Source organism: Hesperophylax consimilis, chromosome 15, assembly GCF_061612785.1.
Source record: "Hesperophylax consimilis isolate HC1 chromosome 15, BYU_Hcon_1.0, whole genome shotgun sequence".
NCBI lineage: Eukaryota > Metazoa > Arthropoda > Insecta > Trichoptera > Limnephilidae > Hesperophylax > Hesperophylax consimilis.
Window position 1 is genome coordinate 14,978,910 of NC_142850.1, and position 15,315 is coordinate 14,994,224.

General features: G+C 34.9%; 2 protein-coding genes across 5 annotated transcripts in view; one reads left to right on the plus strand and one right to left on the minus strand.

The window, feature by feature from the left end:
- The window catches only part of LOC149417359 (uncharacterized), a 239,074-nt gene extending 225,726 nt beyond the window's left edge, over window positions 1-13,348 (minus strand). The window contains exons 1-6 of one of the 4 annotated variants that reach the window (XM_089639989.1): window positions 13,211-13,348; window positions 13,000-13,139; window positions 12,048-12,868; window positions 11,831-11,929; window positions 10,798-10,934; window positions 7,273-7,489 (exon numbers count right to left, since the gene is read on the minus strand). In XM_089639989.1, the coding sequence (XP_089496115.1) occupies window positions 7,449-7,489; window positions 10,798-10,934; window positions 11,831-11,929; window positions 12,048-12,868; window positions 13,000-13,139; window positions 13,211-13,253 (1,281 nt within the window). In that variant the 5' untranslated portion in view covers window positions 13,254-13,348 and the 3' untranslated portion in view covers window positions 7,273-7,448. Of the gene's footprint in view, window positions 1-7,272; window positions 7,490-10,026; window positions 10,167-10,797; window positions 10,935-11,830; window positions 11,930-12,047; window positions 12,869-12,999; window positions 13,140-13,210 lie in introns of those variants that run through there. The other 3 variants (XM_089639988.1, XM_089639990.1, XM_089639991.1) reach the window with 3 other exon arrangements.
- LOC149417362 (uncharacterized) lies at window positions 2,369-9,856 on the plus strand. The gene is made up of 6 exons (XM_089639992.1): window positions 2,369-2,586; window positions 3,506-4,037; window positions 5,925-6,196; window positions 7,048-7,262; window positions 8,637-8,748; window positions 9,614-9,856. The coding sequence occupies exons 1-6, from the start codon at window positions 2,506-2,508 to the stop codon at window positions 9,728-9,730; spliced, it is 1,329 nt and encodes a 442-aa protein (XP_089496118.1). The 5' UTR covers window positions 2,369-2,505; the 3' UTR covers window positions 9,731-9,856.
- Window positions 13,349-15,315: the final 1,967 nt, after the last annotated feature.

The following is a 15,315-nucleotide window of genomic DNA, read 5'->3' on the forward strand; positions in this document are numbered from 1 at the left end:
CACTTGCAGATATCATGATATTCAGTACCTACTTACATACTACATAATATCATAAATGGTAAAAATGGCTTTGTTATTTTCAAATTATTTTCCTACCGGAATATCGAGTGAAAGTGATGAATTTCGTGTGATTTGTGTAAAAATTCAAATTGATGGACCAAAAGCGAGCCTTCGGCTACTTTCCTAAAGTTCTATCTATTTATATTGTGACTGATATGCATTTTTTTTAAACGTTTTGTTGATAATAACGAAAAAACATTCATTGTGGGTAGGTACCTACTGCAGCATTTACAAATCATCATTACATATAACCTCGTCCAAATACTATGTTAAAGTATTATTATTTTGATCATTTATCATTCACCTAGCCTAGCTAGGTTATTATTGTTCTATCCATTTGAATACGGAACACACACCCAGAGTTGTGTATAGCACAGTGAGTGGTCTACTCAGCTTGTGAGCTGAATAAAGTGATGTCAGATGGTACACACATCACTAATTTAAATGGTTTGTATCATTGATATGTCCAGACTGGGTGGTTGGAAAGATTCACTATTTTCTAACTGCATTAATTTGTTAATCAGACATACAAAATGCAGTGATTTTTTTCTACACTGTGAAAGAATAATATTTGTATTTAATATTTGACAGCCGGCACAGTTCAGTGGTAACGCATTGGACTGCCATTCCGAAGGTCGCGGGTTCGAACCCGGCGTGCGCAAATAAATTTTATTTGATTAATTTGTGTTATTTCACAATCAATTAGTTAAAATAATATATAGTATATTTGCGGCACGTTTCAGAGTGGAAGATACTACCAGTATCGCCCTGATGTAAGACCACCATTCAGAATTGAAACGTTGCTCCAAATGGCTTTAGCCGTGTTTAGTGACTAGATCTGAATAGCCAGGTACTTCCCCACCTTCCTCTTTCCCTTCCCCACTTACCTTCAGCCTCACAACATCCCCCAATTGGGGATGCCATAGTCTCACTGGCTCCAGACGGGAGCAGTTGGGACTCTTGTGAGGTATTCACTATAAAAATAAAAAAAATATATATAATAGTATCACAGGTGAGAATGTACTTATAAATTTATGGGAGGTTACCAGGAGCGACACAATAGGTGCTGCTGCCTGTGTGAGAAAACAGAAAAGTCACTCTATCAATAAAAATCTTTGTCAAGGTACGTTGTTTCAATTTTGAATTTAATTTGATTTGTGTAAAATGATATTTTTTAAGTTAATGAAAGGCACTCGACTAAGATTACACGTCTGTTAAAAATAAAGTTACCAATTCATTTTTATCTTTATACGCCAAAAAACTGTTAAACGTCAGTAATCTGGTAATTGGTCCATGTAAGTATAGAAAGAGCACTGCTTGTTTACCACCAGCGAGAATAATATATTTAACTATAAAATATATTATCAAAATAAGTGGGTTTATTCTGAGAGAATATTAATAAAATATATTGATAGTATTGCTTGCTTCAGAGCCTTGTAAATTTATTTTCAATGAGCAATAATTTTAATAATGATAATAACCAACGAAAATACCCAGTCTGATTTCTGTGACCCTGGTATTTTGTTCTTGTTGACTAGAAAAGATAGGCATTTTTTAAATGAAAAATAAGTAACAGTACCAAATGTGTGCATGAGTGTGTTGATAGAATGAATTGTCATCGACAACGAGTTTATCTGCCGAGTTTTAGCTGGATGTCGTAAAGTGGGTTAATATCCACTTCCAAGATTCCATTTCATTCAATAAAAAAAACAAAATCTTTAATTATTATGAAATTCAATTGAAAGAAAAATATTGAGGAAAAACGTAAGTAAAAAACAGTTACATAATACATATGAATTTATTAACTGCACCAAAAACTGCTGAAATTGTAAATTAACTAGCTGACGTGAAACCCGGCGATTGTCGACTTTTCTCTACTTTCAATAAATATAATATCAATGTATTATATATATAAACCTTCCGGAAGAAATTCTCTAAATGGTATTGAATACACTATCAAACTCCGTTGCATAGTTTAGAAGATCTAAGCGCACAGAGAGATGCAGATAGTGATTTTGTTGTATACGATTTAGAGATATTGTTATATTCAATACTGCCACAGAATCTATAACCATCTTATAAACTAAAAAGTTATTGAAATAAACTCATAGATATATATTTAATAGGAGGGGCAAAACTGTAAGTATGTTTTGAACCGCCCTGTGTGATTTGAATTGCATTTAAAATTTCAGGGGAGAGCTCTGATTACAGTAAATTTCCAACACTTAACTACAGAGCCCCATTACGGATCAAATTAACCACTTAGCTCCCCACTGTTGACTGTCGTTGTTTATATGGGCACAGCTCCTGCTCATCATTCGTCATGTCCACCAGTGCACTCAGATTCAGTACACCATCTCCAGCATTTAGGATGCTGCCTGCAGCTAAATTGGGCTGTCCCAGTTTTTTATAACAGAGTACAACGTCCGTAATAAGTGTGTCAAAATGAACAGTAAAGTCAGTCTCGAGTTCTTGCAAGAGCTGATGAATGAGGAAGATCCTGATGTCACTCTGGAAGCCTTTCAGGTAGAGCAAATTTGATTTATTATTTGCTGTTTCGTGTGAAATATGCTTGTAGGAAATTATTGTTTGCTGTGTGAAATGGAAGCTCAATTACAAGGTTTTATTTTTAAATAATCAAAAATACTTATTTCGGTTTTGTGTCTGTCCCTTGTAATATTGCATTGAATTTAAGTGTCATTTTCGTAATTGGAACTGATTGTGTGATAAATTCAGAATAGCAACAAAGTATATATGTACCTACCTATATTATATATATTATTGTATTTTAACAGGAAATTATAATTTTATTCAATTTAAAATTTTATTCAAAATTTGAACTTATTTGTCAAGAAATCATACAAGCAATAAAGTACTTAGGTTCCTACCTACAAGATTTTATTTTTTCAGTCTATACCTTTTTGAAATCTGTTTTTCTTTATTTTTCAAGGGTTTGCGCTTTTCCATTTTCAAGAAAGCGTTATTTGCTTACAATGTTCATTCGAAAGGTACATTTAAAAGCTAAAGTAAGACAGGAGATCCTGGGTTCAATTCCTAGTTGTGACTGCCATCTTTTTATTTTTCTGTGTCTTGTTCTGTTTCATGTTTTGTATAGATTTATTAGTATTATTGTTTTCTTCAATGGTAAATTTCTGATTGTCTGTGTACAGTTATAATATCACTTGATTTTTCACAAGTCTGCGCTAGAATATTAATATTTTTTGAGAGTTTAGTGAATCTAAAACTTATTAAAGTGATATTTTAATTGGTAACGGCACTACATCCAGAGACATAAAATGAGTATTATACAATTATCTGCCTCCTCATTTAATTAAACTATATATATTTTTACAATAAGTAACAAATGACACAGTATATGTACTTATAATGAACAATAAAACAATTTTTTAAAAGGTTTTGACTCATTATTTAATTTATTTTGAAGCTGGCACCAGGCTCTGGAAGGGGGGACAATTACACAGCCATGCTTTACCGAATCTACATCGAAGGATACAAAATTGAGACGAGAACATCGCTGAACGTTGAAAACTCTGACGAAATAGTTTCTCAAGATATCCGAGAGCCTTGGGCAAGATCTATAATATACAAATGCCTCCCCGACAGCATAGCGAGAAGAGAAGCCTATAAAAGCGACGCTTTGTTTTGCAATGAAGTTGCATTTTACACAAAGATAATACCAGCGTTATTGACTTTCCAAGATCAGCACATGGAGAATATTGCTGAACCTTTTGGAGCTATTCCTCTCTGTTATGTGGCCCGCAATGATGTTCTACTTCTGGAAGATCTGCAATGCAGAGGGTTTAGCATGGCCGATAGAAAGCTCGGTCTATCAACAGATCAGTGTCGGGCAGTTCTTATAGAATTAGCTCGACTTCATGCCTTGTCTCTGGCGATGAAACAGCAGCAGCCTGAAGAATTTTACGAGCTTTTGAATCTCCAAGACGGCATTTCCGAAGGTAAATAATATATATATATATATTTTTATTGTTTTGGTTTTTCTGAGTGAAACTTTCTGTTTGGTACCTACTTAAAAAAACACCAAAATCATCAATCAAAATCATAATTATGGTTCAATGAACTCAAATTTGTTTTGAATTAAATTGTCATTTTCAAAATTGGAACTGATTGTGTGAAGAATTCAGCAAGGCGATAAAGTACCTAACTTTAATATAATATTTTTTCAACCATAAAAATATTTTAAATCTATATATATTTGAAATTTGTATTTCTTTTGTTTAAATATCTGGATGGGTTGTTTCAGAAAATTTGAACAGTTCATCAAATTTTAAGGTTCATTTTCGGCTTCTGTTCTACTGGCTAGTTGCTTGGCAGAACTGAAATAATAACAGAACTTGAAAACATCTTTTACAGAACTCGGAAATTAACTTATAATTTGAAGAATTGTTCAAATTCTCCGAAACAACCCGGTTAATCTTGAAAAGTGAAGTCAGATTTGTCAAGATTGATTTTTCAAAAGTCTGCCCAGTTTCCATTTTCAAGAAAGCCTTATTATTATATTAGATTTACTGAGATAATATCTCATGATTTTTCACAGGTCTGTTATAATAAGTAAGGAGGTTAGAAAGTCTGCTATTGTTGTTTCAGGCCTGGAGAAGGTAGAATGTTTAACGATTTAACCTCTAGTATTAAAACTGTCTTATTTTTATTGAAAAGGTTAACTAGACATTATTAATTTAGTTCAAGGTTGCACTTGACTTCACTCCCATTCTAGAATAAGCTAAGACACATAAGCAGAAAGACTGTATTAAAGTTGTCAACAAATGAGTAATCTTTGATGGTACTGTTATGTAGCAATGATTGCTTGACGACCAATCATTATTCAAGCTTCAGCACTAGAAAATTAGACTTCCTGTTGATGATAAAACGGTTCGAAGTCCTGCAAAGGTGGAATGCTCAGGAAAAATGGTTGCTTGTTACACAGTATTTACACGTTATGAAATAAAACTGAACTCATTTTGTATGAACCGCTAATTTGTTGATATATATTCAAGGTATATTAGCACGTACCTGAAGGATTTGAACCAGCCATTCGTGGGCGATAATTGGAGTAAAAAATATAGATGTCATTTTGCTGTCCGATGACATATTTTTAATGTTAAAAACAAACAATAAATATTTTTCCATCGCATGTCGCCTCTGGGTCTAACAGGTCATGTGATACATAATCTGTCTCGTTCCAGCAGCATCGGACGGCCTCAGTGGTTGAGGGGTAAGGTTCTCGATTAGCGATCCAGAGATCGCGGGTTCAAATCCCGGCGTGTGCAAGTAAATTTTATTTGATTAAATTGTTAATTCCAGAGTGGAAGATGCTCTCAGTATCGCCCTGGTGTAAGACCATTATTCAGAATTGAAATAACTTAAGCTGTGTTTGGTGAGCAAATCTTAATGGCCAGGTACATCCCCATATCCCCAGAACATACCCCAATTGAGGATGTCATAGTCTCACGGGTTCCAGACGGTTGGAAGCAGTTGAGACTGTTGTACGGCATTCACATAAGACAAAAAAAAATTGAACCCGTGCCCGTAATCAGTGGATCATTTTTGTTTGTTTTTAATTGAAAAAAAAATAGATAAGATAGCAAAATGACATCCACATTTTTAACTCTAAATATGCTCAGAAATCGCTGGTAAAAATCCTTCGGGTATGTGCTGGTCGGGTACCCTGTATGTATGAATGGTTAATATAATAATTATAGTTACTGATGTCACAAAAAGCAATTGCCTTTTATCAAAATATATAATAAAATATAAAATAACTATTAAAAAATGCTGTAGAGAAAAATTCACACATTCTGAAATACTTTTATATTTGTATTTTGCAGGACTATTTGATACTGAGAATGAAGAGTGGTATAGGGGCTATTATCGGGTAGCAGCTAGAAATGCCTTGGCCATGGTAAAAGAGGCTCTACCATCCGACCAAGACAGCTCCAAGTATCTGAAGAAGTTCAGTGAATTTGTTGGCGATGGAACATTCTTCACCAAAATGGTCTCGCTGGTCTCCCCCCAGGAACCATTAGCGGTCTTCTGTCATGGAGATTGTTGGACCAATAACATTCTATTCAAGTATTCAGAAGAAGGGGACATTATAGAGGTGAACACAAATGCTAATAAATATATTAATAAATTATAATAATTGACCGGTCGGTGGCCGAGTTGACATCGTGCTTGGGTCCCACTCAGGCGTAGTGTGTTCAATTCCTCGGCCGGCTAAGTCCTCCATCACAACACAAGCAACATTTTCAGCTTTCTGTGGTGGTAGTAGGAGATTTTCAAATATTGTCAGGTTATTCGTAACCCGGGAATGTTTGTCTTTCTTTTAAAAAAAAAAAAATATATATAGGTACATAATTAAACTTTTGATGAAGTGTGATAAAATGGTTGAATATCAAACATAATGATTTCAATTGTCTGTGCCGTTTCTTAGTCCTGCGTGAAATCTGATTTAACAAACTCAAATTTGCTTTTAATTTAAGTATCATTTTCAAAATCGGAACTGATTGTGTGAAGAATTCAGACAAGTAATAAAGTATAATATTTTAACAGAAAATTATTTAGATTGACATTTTCAAAATCAGAACTGATGTCAAGAATTCAGACTACCCCGTGATTTTTCATGGGTCTGCGCTAGTTATATATTTTATTTAAGTTCATTTTGTTATGCTGATGATAATTGTCAAGCGATCACAATGGTTCTAGCTTTGATGGAGATCATTATTATTAAATGAGGGTTTATAAATAATTTACAATAGTGACATATTATGACAGAATATGTTGCAATTCATAATTAAGAAAATGTAAAGCGCTACCAAAGATTAGTGTAATATATAATGTACCAGAGTTAATATAAAAAGAGATTCGAACAACATATTCGTTTACAAAAAAGCTGCCGTTTTATTATGTTTCATAACACAGTATAAATATTTAGAATATGACATTTTCCAGGTATGTCTCGTGGACTTTCAGCTGGTGCGCTACGGCTCCCCCGCCCTCGACCTGGCCAACCTGATCTACTGCTGCACCTCCAGAGACCAGAGGACGGAGCACCTCGCGTCTCTGCTGAGCACATACCACGAGACCCTCTACTCCAGGCTGGTGGAACTAACTCCGGAAGATCATCAGATTACCAGCCTGATGGATAGAGACAAACTATGGGAAATGTTAGTAACCGATTGGCCGTATTATGACGTCACTATGAAAATGGCTGTTCAAAATTAGAGATTCGCAAAGTATGCAAGGTTGATATAAGCAGGGACGGCCCTGATCCAAACGGCACCTGGCGTTAGTAACAATCTCAAGGCCGCTGTGTGTTACATCTTATCAGCGCCTCGGCTCGCAGTCGGCGTCTAGACCAGACTTCCCCAATTGTGCCTGCACAAGGCTGGCCCTGGATGTAAGAGTAATGAGTAAGATTAAGAAAGGAAAGCTTAGATGGTTTGGGCATTTAAAGCAGATGAACAAAGAAAGGATCATGAGGAGAATATTATATGATGCAAATATGAATGGTAGAAGAAATCGGGGACATCCAGGGAAGAAATGGCATGATCAAGTGAAAGTCAGGCCATGTCAAGAGTCAGAATAACAGAAGGGGATATTGTATGATTGTGAATGAATCAAGAAGAAGATTTTAGGCCTATTTTAACTTTTGATCAAATTGTCATCAGCTAGAAAGTATAGCTACGCTGTTGTTGCTGTTCACAACAAGTTCACAGGCTGAGAATCGAATTTGAAACATGTCAACCTTAGTTGGGATGTTTCAATTCGGTTAGAGTCTGAAAGTTAATTGTTGTTAATATTTTGAGGTGACTAATAGTTTTTAATTATATTTCTTCAATATAGAAAGTGTTATTTCTTTATGATACTCAGAAAAAAGTACATTTTTCACAGCTTTGAAATAATGGTCAGCGATTTTTACATATTTTTGACGTTTTCAGAAAATGCATATTTAAAAACGCAAATATTTACGTATAACAATACAATACGATAGTGAATTTCATAATCTTTCCAAAACATCTTTTAGAATGAGGCTACGTTTCCCAAAACGTGAGTTATGAAGCTTTTAACAAAACTCGTAAATATCACAAAAATTTTCACGTTTTGACAGATCGCAAAGGGACACAAAGTAAATAATAGTCTTTGTCCGAGAGGTTAAGGCTACGAAGTAAAACAAAATTATTTGTTTTTGGTTTGATAATTTGTTTGCTCAGAAATATTTTAGATGCTTCAATTAAATACTGCAAGTAGAACTCATCTGGCCTTTCAAAGAATTGAGTATTTGTTTGATAAGTTTGTTTTTTAAAAGCCCAAAAGAAAATAAAGTATCTGGCCTGTAAAAACTGCTTTCTTTTACTAATAAAACTTTTTCAGTTATGGCTTTATTGTATAATGTGGCAAATTAAATTCTTTAGAAAATGAACAACATTTGAACAACTGTTCCTGAATGTGTTATTACTAGCGGACCAATTTCAAATGTCAGATGACGTGGTGTCTCGCCTGAAATTGTACATACAATAATAAATTGTACTATTTTACAGGATAAATGAAGAATTCCACCGCTGTGGAAAGTTTGGCCTTGGATTGGCTCTGGATATGATTCCCATTTCTACCTGTGATAGTGATCAAGCACCTGATTTATATCAGGAAAAGGTAAACAAACACAGCTAATTAGAATATTTTTACAAATAATTTTACTAGCCTTACTTTACTAGGCATACGCAGGATGTCCCTTTGTGAGTCATAATTTATATTTTAGAACAAACTAGGGCCGGGCGACTTACTGGTTGAAACATGTGGGCATAAAGGTCACCTACATAAGCAGCTCCCGCACGTTCCATCGACACTGGTTCCGTTCCCAAAATCAGATTTATTTTCAGTCAGGATTTTTTCAAAGACAAATTCACTCTCACGTATCACCACGGTTGCAAATGTTTAGAAAGCACTGGGTTCAGATTCTTGCCATTTTATTATAGTGTGAGGTCTAAAACTTACATTGAAATTTTTTAAATCATTTTAAAAAGGTACACAGCCTTACTAAAAAACGGGTTGTAAATATTAAGGTCAGAAAATGTTTAGTTAAAACGGTATTAAACCAGGTTTGAGGCTGGCTTTACCAAACCAATGTTGAACGGGCGTGAAAGAATCTAATTAGTGAGACGGAGAGTATTTATATAACACTTATGAAAAGCGTCATTGATGGGATTTAATAACTAAACTACATAATATATAAAATTGACAAGTTATTGTTATTTATCATACACTCTTTATTTTATTTCTTCCTAAGCAATGTCGTTTTCGACTACTATTAGTTCTTCTTGACGACGACCACATATAATTACAAAATACAGATTTATGTAAATTTTACAAACAATGTGACTTTTGAGATATTTTCTACATACATACATAAATTTGTGTATGAGTCAGTCTCAATAGGAAAACCGGCAATAAATAATATAGTGATTTGTTTTGCATATCAATAATACTTTTAATGAGAGCTAAGCTTTTTTGTCTGCAGGATACGGATTCTTCGAGCATTGCTGAAGAAAATACCCCGGTGTGGACATCCAATGAACTATGTCGCCAGAAGATGGCAGACCTTGTACAGGAACTAGTTGACAATGGAGCTTTGTAAAAACTAATTCAATTAACCCTATGCAAATTTATTTATGAAAGATATAATTAGTAGATTGATTCAAATTAAAGGCTATTTATGTATAGTTTCATGACAAAATGAAGGGTGATTATGTAACTTGAAATAAAATGTTTAGAACACATGAGTTTACATTATTTGCATGCAATAAAAAAAAGTAAAAACTTACGCCAAAATGGTGAAGTTGTAACAAAAGGTAAATTTATGCTATAGAAATATAATTTTTTTTTGGCTATATTTAATTGGCATCATTTTGAAATAATGAGAGTTCATAAATATTATAACTTGATAGGTAACGTTTTAGTTATCTCATTGGGCGACAGGAGGATATTGTTGTGATTTGATTTCATGTGTTGCATGAGAGCAGCGGTCTCTGGGAAGCTAGCCAAACAAATGAAGCATTCATAGGATAAAACATCTGAAATATAACAAGATATAAAATTATTAAAAATGCAGTGAAAATACAAGAAACACACACCCATATACATCTATAAATCTAATAGGTTTACCCATTCTAAAAATTTAGGGAAAACGGAACATACTTATAATCTATGTATTCATAGATGGCACTAAATTTAATTATTTTGAGAAAACACTTTTTGCAAGTTATGCTTTAAAATATTAAGATGAATTATTTGTCTAGGCAATACAATTATGAATAAATAGTTTTGTACGGCATATGAATACAATAATGGATTGAATCACCGATACAATATTGTATTTGTATCCACAAACAAGTCATTCATCTAAATATTTTAAAGCACAAAGTAAAAAGTATATTTTTTGTAAAATAATTAAGTTAGCGCCATCTATGAACGCATAGATTATAATGTGTTTTCCGTTTACCCTTAACATTAACCTTTACAATGCTAGCCATTTCGATGAAATCCATTCAATCACTCAGCATGTTTTGACACAATGTGTGTGTTCTAACTTAACTAAAACTTCATGGATCACATAATTTGTGACATTCGTATACAGGACTATTCGCGTTGGTGGATTGCATAACCGTCAGCCGTATAGATAAAAAATGATGGTAAGAAACTTACTCTTATGGGTGCTGAAATGTCGTTTCAATTTGGTGGTACTGGGAAATTGTTTGCTGCATGTTTTACAGGCGTGGGGCAGGGGGGCCGTTCCGTGTTTAGTTATCATGTGCTCTCGCCTTGCACTGGCATTACTGTAGCTGAAAAATGCAAGAAATCAGCATTCTAACAAAGTAACTAAATATCATGCGATTTTCCGCACAGGTAGGCAGAGATCATTAAACGTCACCCTACTCTGCACACACTACTTGCTTTGTTCAAATTCACAAAATATGTCAAAGATATTGATGTGTTGCACCGACCCTCGAGTAATTAATTGACTTAACAACGCTGAGTCTTTTTGAGGTTTCCTAGGCTTCTTCATTCATTTTCTTGAGAATCATACATTCTCCCAACACTCCTTTAACTGCCCGTTCGCTCTACATGTCCAAAACACCGAAGAGTGGCTTTCTTAAACTTCTTAATTATGATTTCCTCAGCCTTGCATTCTGTTCAGATGTCCACAATGGCAAACAATTGAAAATGGTTATATGGGCATGTAGAGTGAATGAACAAAGAAAGAAGTGTAGGGAGAATATATGACGCAAATGCGAATGGTAGAAGAATTCGGACACGCCCGCGAATGACATGGCATGATCAACTGAATCAGATACTTGAGCGGGCCATGTCAAGAGTCAGAATAATAGAAGAGTATGTGCGAGACGTTGAATGATTGTGAATAAGGCAAGGAGTGTGTGCCAATACCGAGTTGTTTGGCGGTCTGTCTACCCCTAGGGGGAAACGGCGGTGATGGTTAGTTAGTTGGTTAAACCAGTTGCGACTAGTATGAACCAGTCCCAGCGAGAGATCAGAAGTGACTTCAACGCTGTAGTATCTTCTGTCTTTTTCGTTTTTAAAACAAGACACGTGAGAAGGAAGAGGACGAAAGTTGATGACGTCCGTAGGAGCTATAGAGCTCTCGCTGGGACTAGTTTACCACACAGCCAGTAGTTAATTCGTAAAAAAAATAAAACTTCCAATAATTCATTTGACAAACCTTTTCGTACACATCAGACAGTCTAATTTAGATTTACTATTACTGTCAAAATTGTGAACAAATTTCTTGTGACTCCATAATGATTTGTAACTGTTTAACCTATAAAAGAAATCAAGATGATATAAACACTATTGAAGATGCCAACAATAAAGCTGTTATTGAAGAAAGTACAAAGAAAATGAAATGATGTAAATATGTGCAGGAAAGAACAACATACATTTTACCACATGTATCACAAGGATATGTTTTGGAAAGACTTGAAGAAGTGCGCTCAGTTAAACACTTATGCTTGTTCAGGTCTGTGAGGACTTTCCCACATCGCTCACATTGTTTCTTCATTCCTTTCTGCTTAACAAACGGGCAAACTAAAATATGTTTATTCAGTTGTCTGAACAGCTTCCCGCAAGAGGAGCAAACCCCAGAAGTTTCCCTTAAATTTGTTGAAGTCTTTGGAGAAGGTTTAATGGAGATTGGGCTGCTCACCGGAGCTCTCGGGTGTCCTATTTCATTCATGAAAAGATTGGTAAGCTCGCTAAAATGCTGGCTCTTGTGCTTCTTAAAGTCATCCATCTTGGAGAATACTTCCCGACACACCTTTCCATAGTAGTTAGCCACATTATCGGCAGACTGACTTCTCAGTAAACTTCCGTTGCTTCCGTGATCTGACGCAGTGATTATATGCGGTGGAAATTGCTGACTAGCAAATGTATTATAATCTTTATTAGCAAATCCTCTTCTTCTATTACCATTTACTCTACCAATATTTTTATTACTACCAACTGTCTTATCTGATCCCGCTGTTATTTTATTAGTACTTTGAAGAGACTTTATTGATTCAGCACGTTTTTTCTTTTTACAAGGTATTGAACTTATAGTAGGCACTTCGTTGGTGACTGAAGTTGAGTTACAAGCGTTAGTGATAGTTATAATGCTGGCAGATTTCATTTTTTTATTGGAAAAGATACACCGTCGTTTAAAATTACACGCTGATATCAGTTCCGATAAACAGTTCCCACAAATCATTTCTCCTTGGGTGGTCTGAAAATAAATCCACAATTTTCAATTTATATAGTGTCAGAATGATATGATATTCTTTTAGATCAGGCATCTTCTTGGAAAAGCTCCAAATATGATGCATAATCATTATTTTTGCAACTACAAATACTTGCCACTATATTCGCAAGATATAAGAATTCTACCGAAACATCATCTAAAACTGGCAGAAGATACTTTTCGTTAATCAAACAACAACAAGCCACGCATGATTTTTTATTGTTTTTTGTAATTGCTTTGCGTAATAATTTGGAACCTGAAAATAAATCAACATTAAGTCTAAAACCACTTAAGAAAAGTCATCAAAGTCTAATGGTATTTACATACTTAAAATAGAAGATGTTGTATTCAGCTCTGACTGGTCACCCATGTTGATCTAAATTTCTAAATAAATTTGTGAAAAACATAAAATTTACAAATTTGAATTGACAGGAAAAAATATAAACAAACGAAAGCTCCGAAAGCTCCCTTCATGCTCCCTTGTCAAAGTTTTTTTGGCTCAAATGTTGAAATTTAGCTAGCCAGTCGAATTCGTACTTATTCACAAAGTATTTTAAATAAATAGGTACTTTGTACTTTGAATAAGCAAATGAAACAATTACAAATTACAAAATGTGTTTGAACAATAAAAACCATACATTTTTCGTAATAACAGGTTATTTTTCACATTTTAGTTAATTTTTAATCCTGATGTGAATCCAAATAAACCCAAATGATGATTGTCGTGTAAAAAAAGTTTTTCGTTACGCTTTAGTCCTAATTAAAATGTTTTATAATAATAAACAAAACAAACTTACATCGCAACTTATAAATATTTTAAACATGGAGCCATACATGGAGCTATGATTTTAACAGCCGATCAGAATTTACTTGTCACCTAATTGCCAAGCTTCTGGACGTCTCAAAATTAATTTTTGACCATTCAAATATTGAGTTGAGTCGAAACTAAACCCTATAGACTGTTAAAACATGTTATTGTATTATTTTTAATAATTTTACATGTTTAGAATTTTCCCACTTCGAAAACAAAAACAATGTTTAAGAACTGCAGAGAAAATTGCCCGATGGCAGTTGGCACGCTGGCAGATAGTAGTAACTAGAGGCTGATAGGTTTATTTATGCTAGAGGCCCATAAACGGTTTATAGGCGGCCAGTCGTGGACGGGTGGGTAATGGGTAACTGTTTATGAGAACGAGAAAGCGTTTAATAATTTAACGTTTCTTTGCATAAGTTTACTGGCGGTCAATCGCAGGCCGGTGAAAGCGCTTCTTTTAAAGTGTCAGCTACACTACTCGCTTCGACGCTTCGACGAAGTCCTCGACGAAGTTAGCCGAAGTTCGAAGTGCGTGCCCACACACTCGTGCAACTTCGCGAGTAACGCTTCGAGTCCTTTGACTCGGACGCATTTACCGACAACAATCGGAAATCGGGCGAAGCGAAGCGAAGTTGCCCGAAGCGAAGTGAAGTTCGTGCCCACACTATCGTATTCGGTCAACTTCGATCAACTTCGCGAGTAGTGTAGCTGGGCTTTAACGGTTTACAGGCGGCGAATCGAGGACGGGCGGGTGACCGTTTAGCGAGAAAACGTTTAGTGAGAAAGCGGTTATTTTAATATGTTTACGTTCAGAGAGTTGCGTACGGGCAGATAAGCGTTTAAAGTTAAAGCGTTTAATAACTAAATTTACTAAACATTTCTTTGCAATCGTATTGTGCTCTACTGGAATCATTTCGCAAGGGTTTATTGCAGGCCCACTTACACGTTTTTTTAAACGGTTATCCCAAAATCAACAAACCGGTTGAAACCGTTTCTCAACATAAATGTTTATTTTACTCACCTCTACTAGTAACACTGCCAAACCAAACTTTGCACTCAGTGATTGTATGTCTGAGGTGAAGTCCTCAGATCTGGGGGATTTTGAATTTCAAAGAGAGAAAAGGAGTTTTTTGGAAAAAAGTAAGAAATCTGGGGAATTTTAAAGGTGAGGTTTTTGTATAATCATGCATTTAGTTCAGTGGCCATCTATGAGCGATGGGTTTAAGGCTGATGTGAAGAAACGTAAATTGTCTAGAGTGGTTTGTGTTTATGAAAGATTATACGATGGTTAGTTTCCAATGTTTTCATAAACTAAGGTAGCTATCTGGCTATGGACCGGTATGTCAGTATTTTTTTAGTAATGGTATTGCTAGGGTAATCTTTTCAGGGCTCCTATCAGAGAGAAACTTGACGGACGTAATTCTCTCACTTTGCGAGCATGAAATGGGCCGGTATATCAGTTGCATTATAAGCTTGGCTTGACAGATATTTATGTCAGATTGTTTTCTGATAAGAGTCATGGCAAGATAGATACTGCTAATGAAACAATTACTAAAAATACTGAAATACCGGCTCATTCTATACTGAGTATTGTTTTTTTTCTTTGCTCCTTTTACAT

Coding starts and splice junctions, on each gene's coding strand:
- LOC149417362 (XM_089639992.1), top strand. CDS start 2,506: ATGAACAGTAAAGTCAGTCTCGAGTTCTTGCAAGAGCTGATGAATGAG. Junction 2,587..3,505: donor TCACTCTGGAAGCCTTTCAG/GTAGAGCAAATT, acceptor TTTATTTTGAAG/CTGGCACCAGGCTCTGGAAG. Junction 8,749..9,613: donor CTGATTTATATCAGGAAAAG/GTAAACAAACAC, acceptor TTTTGTCTGCAG/GATACGGATTCTTCGAGCAT.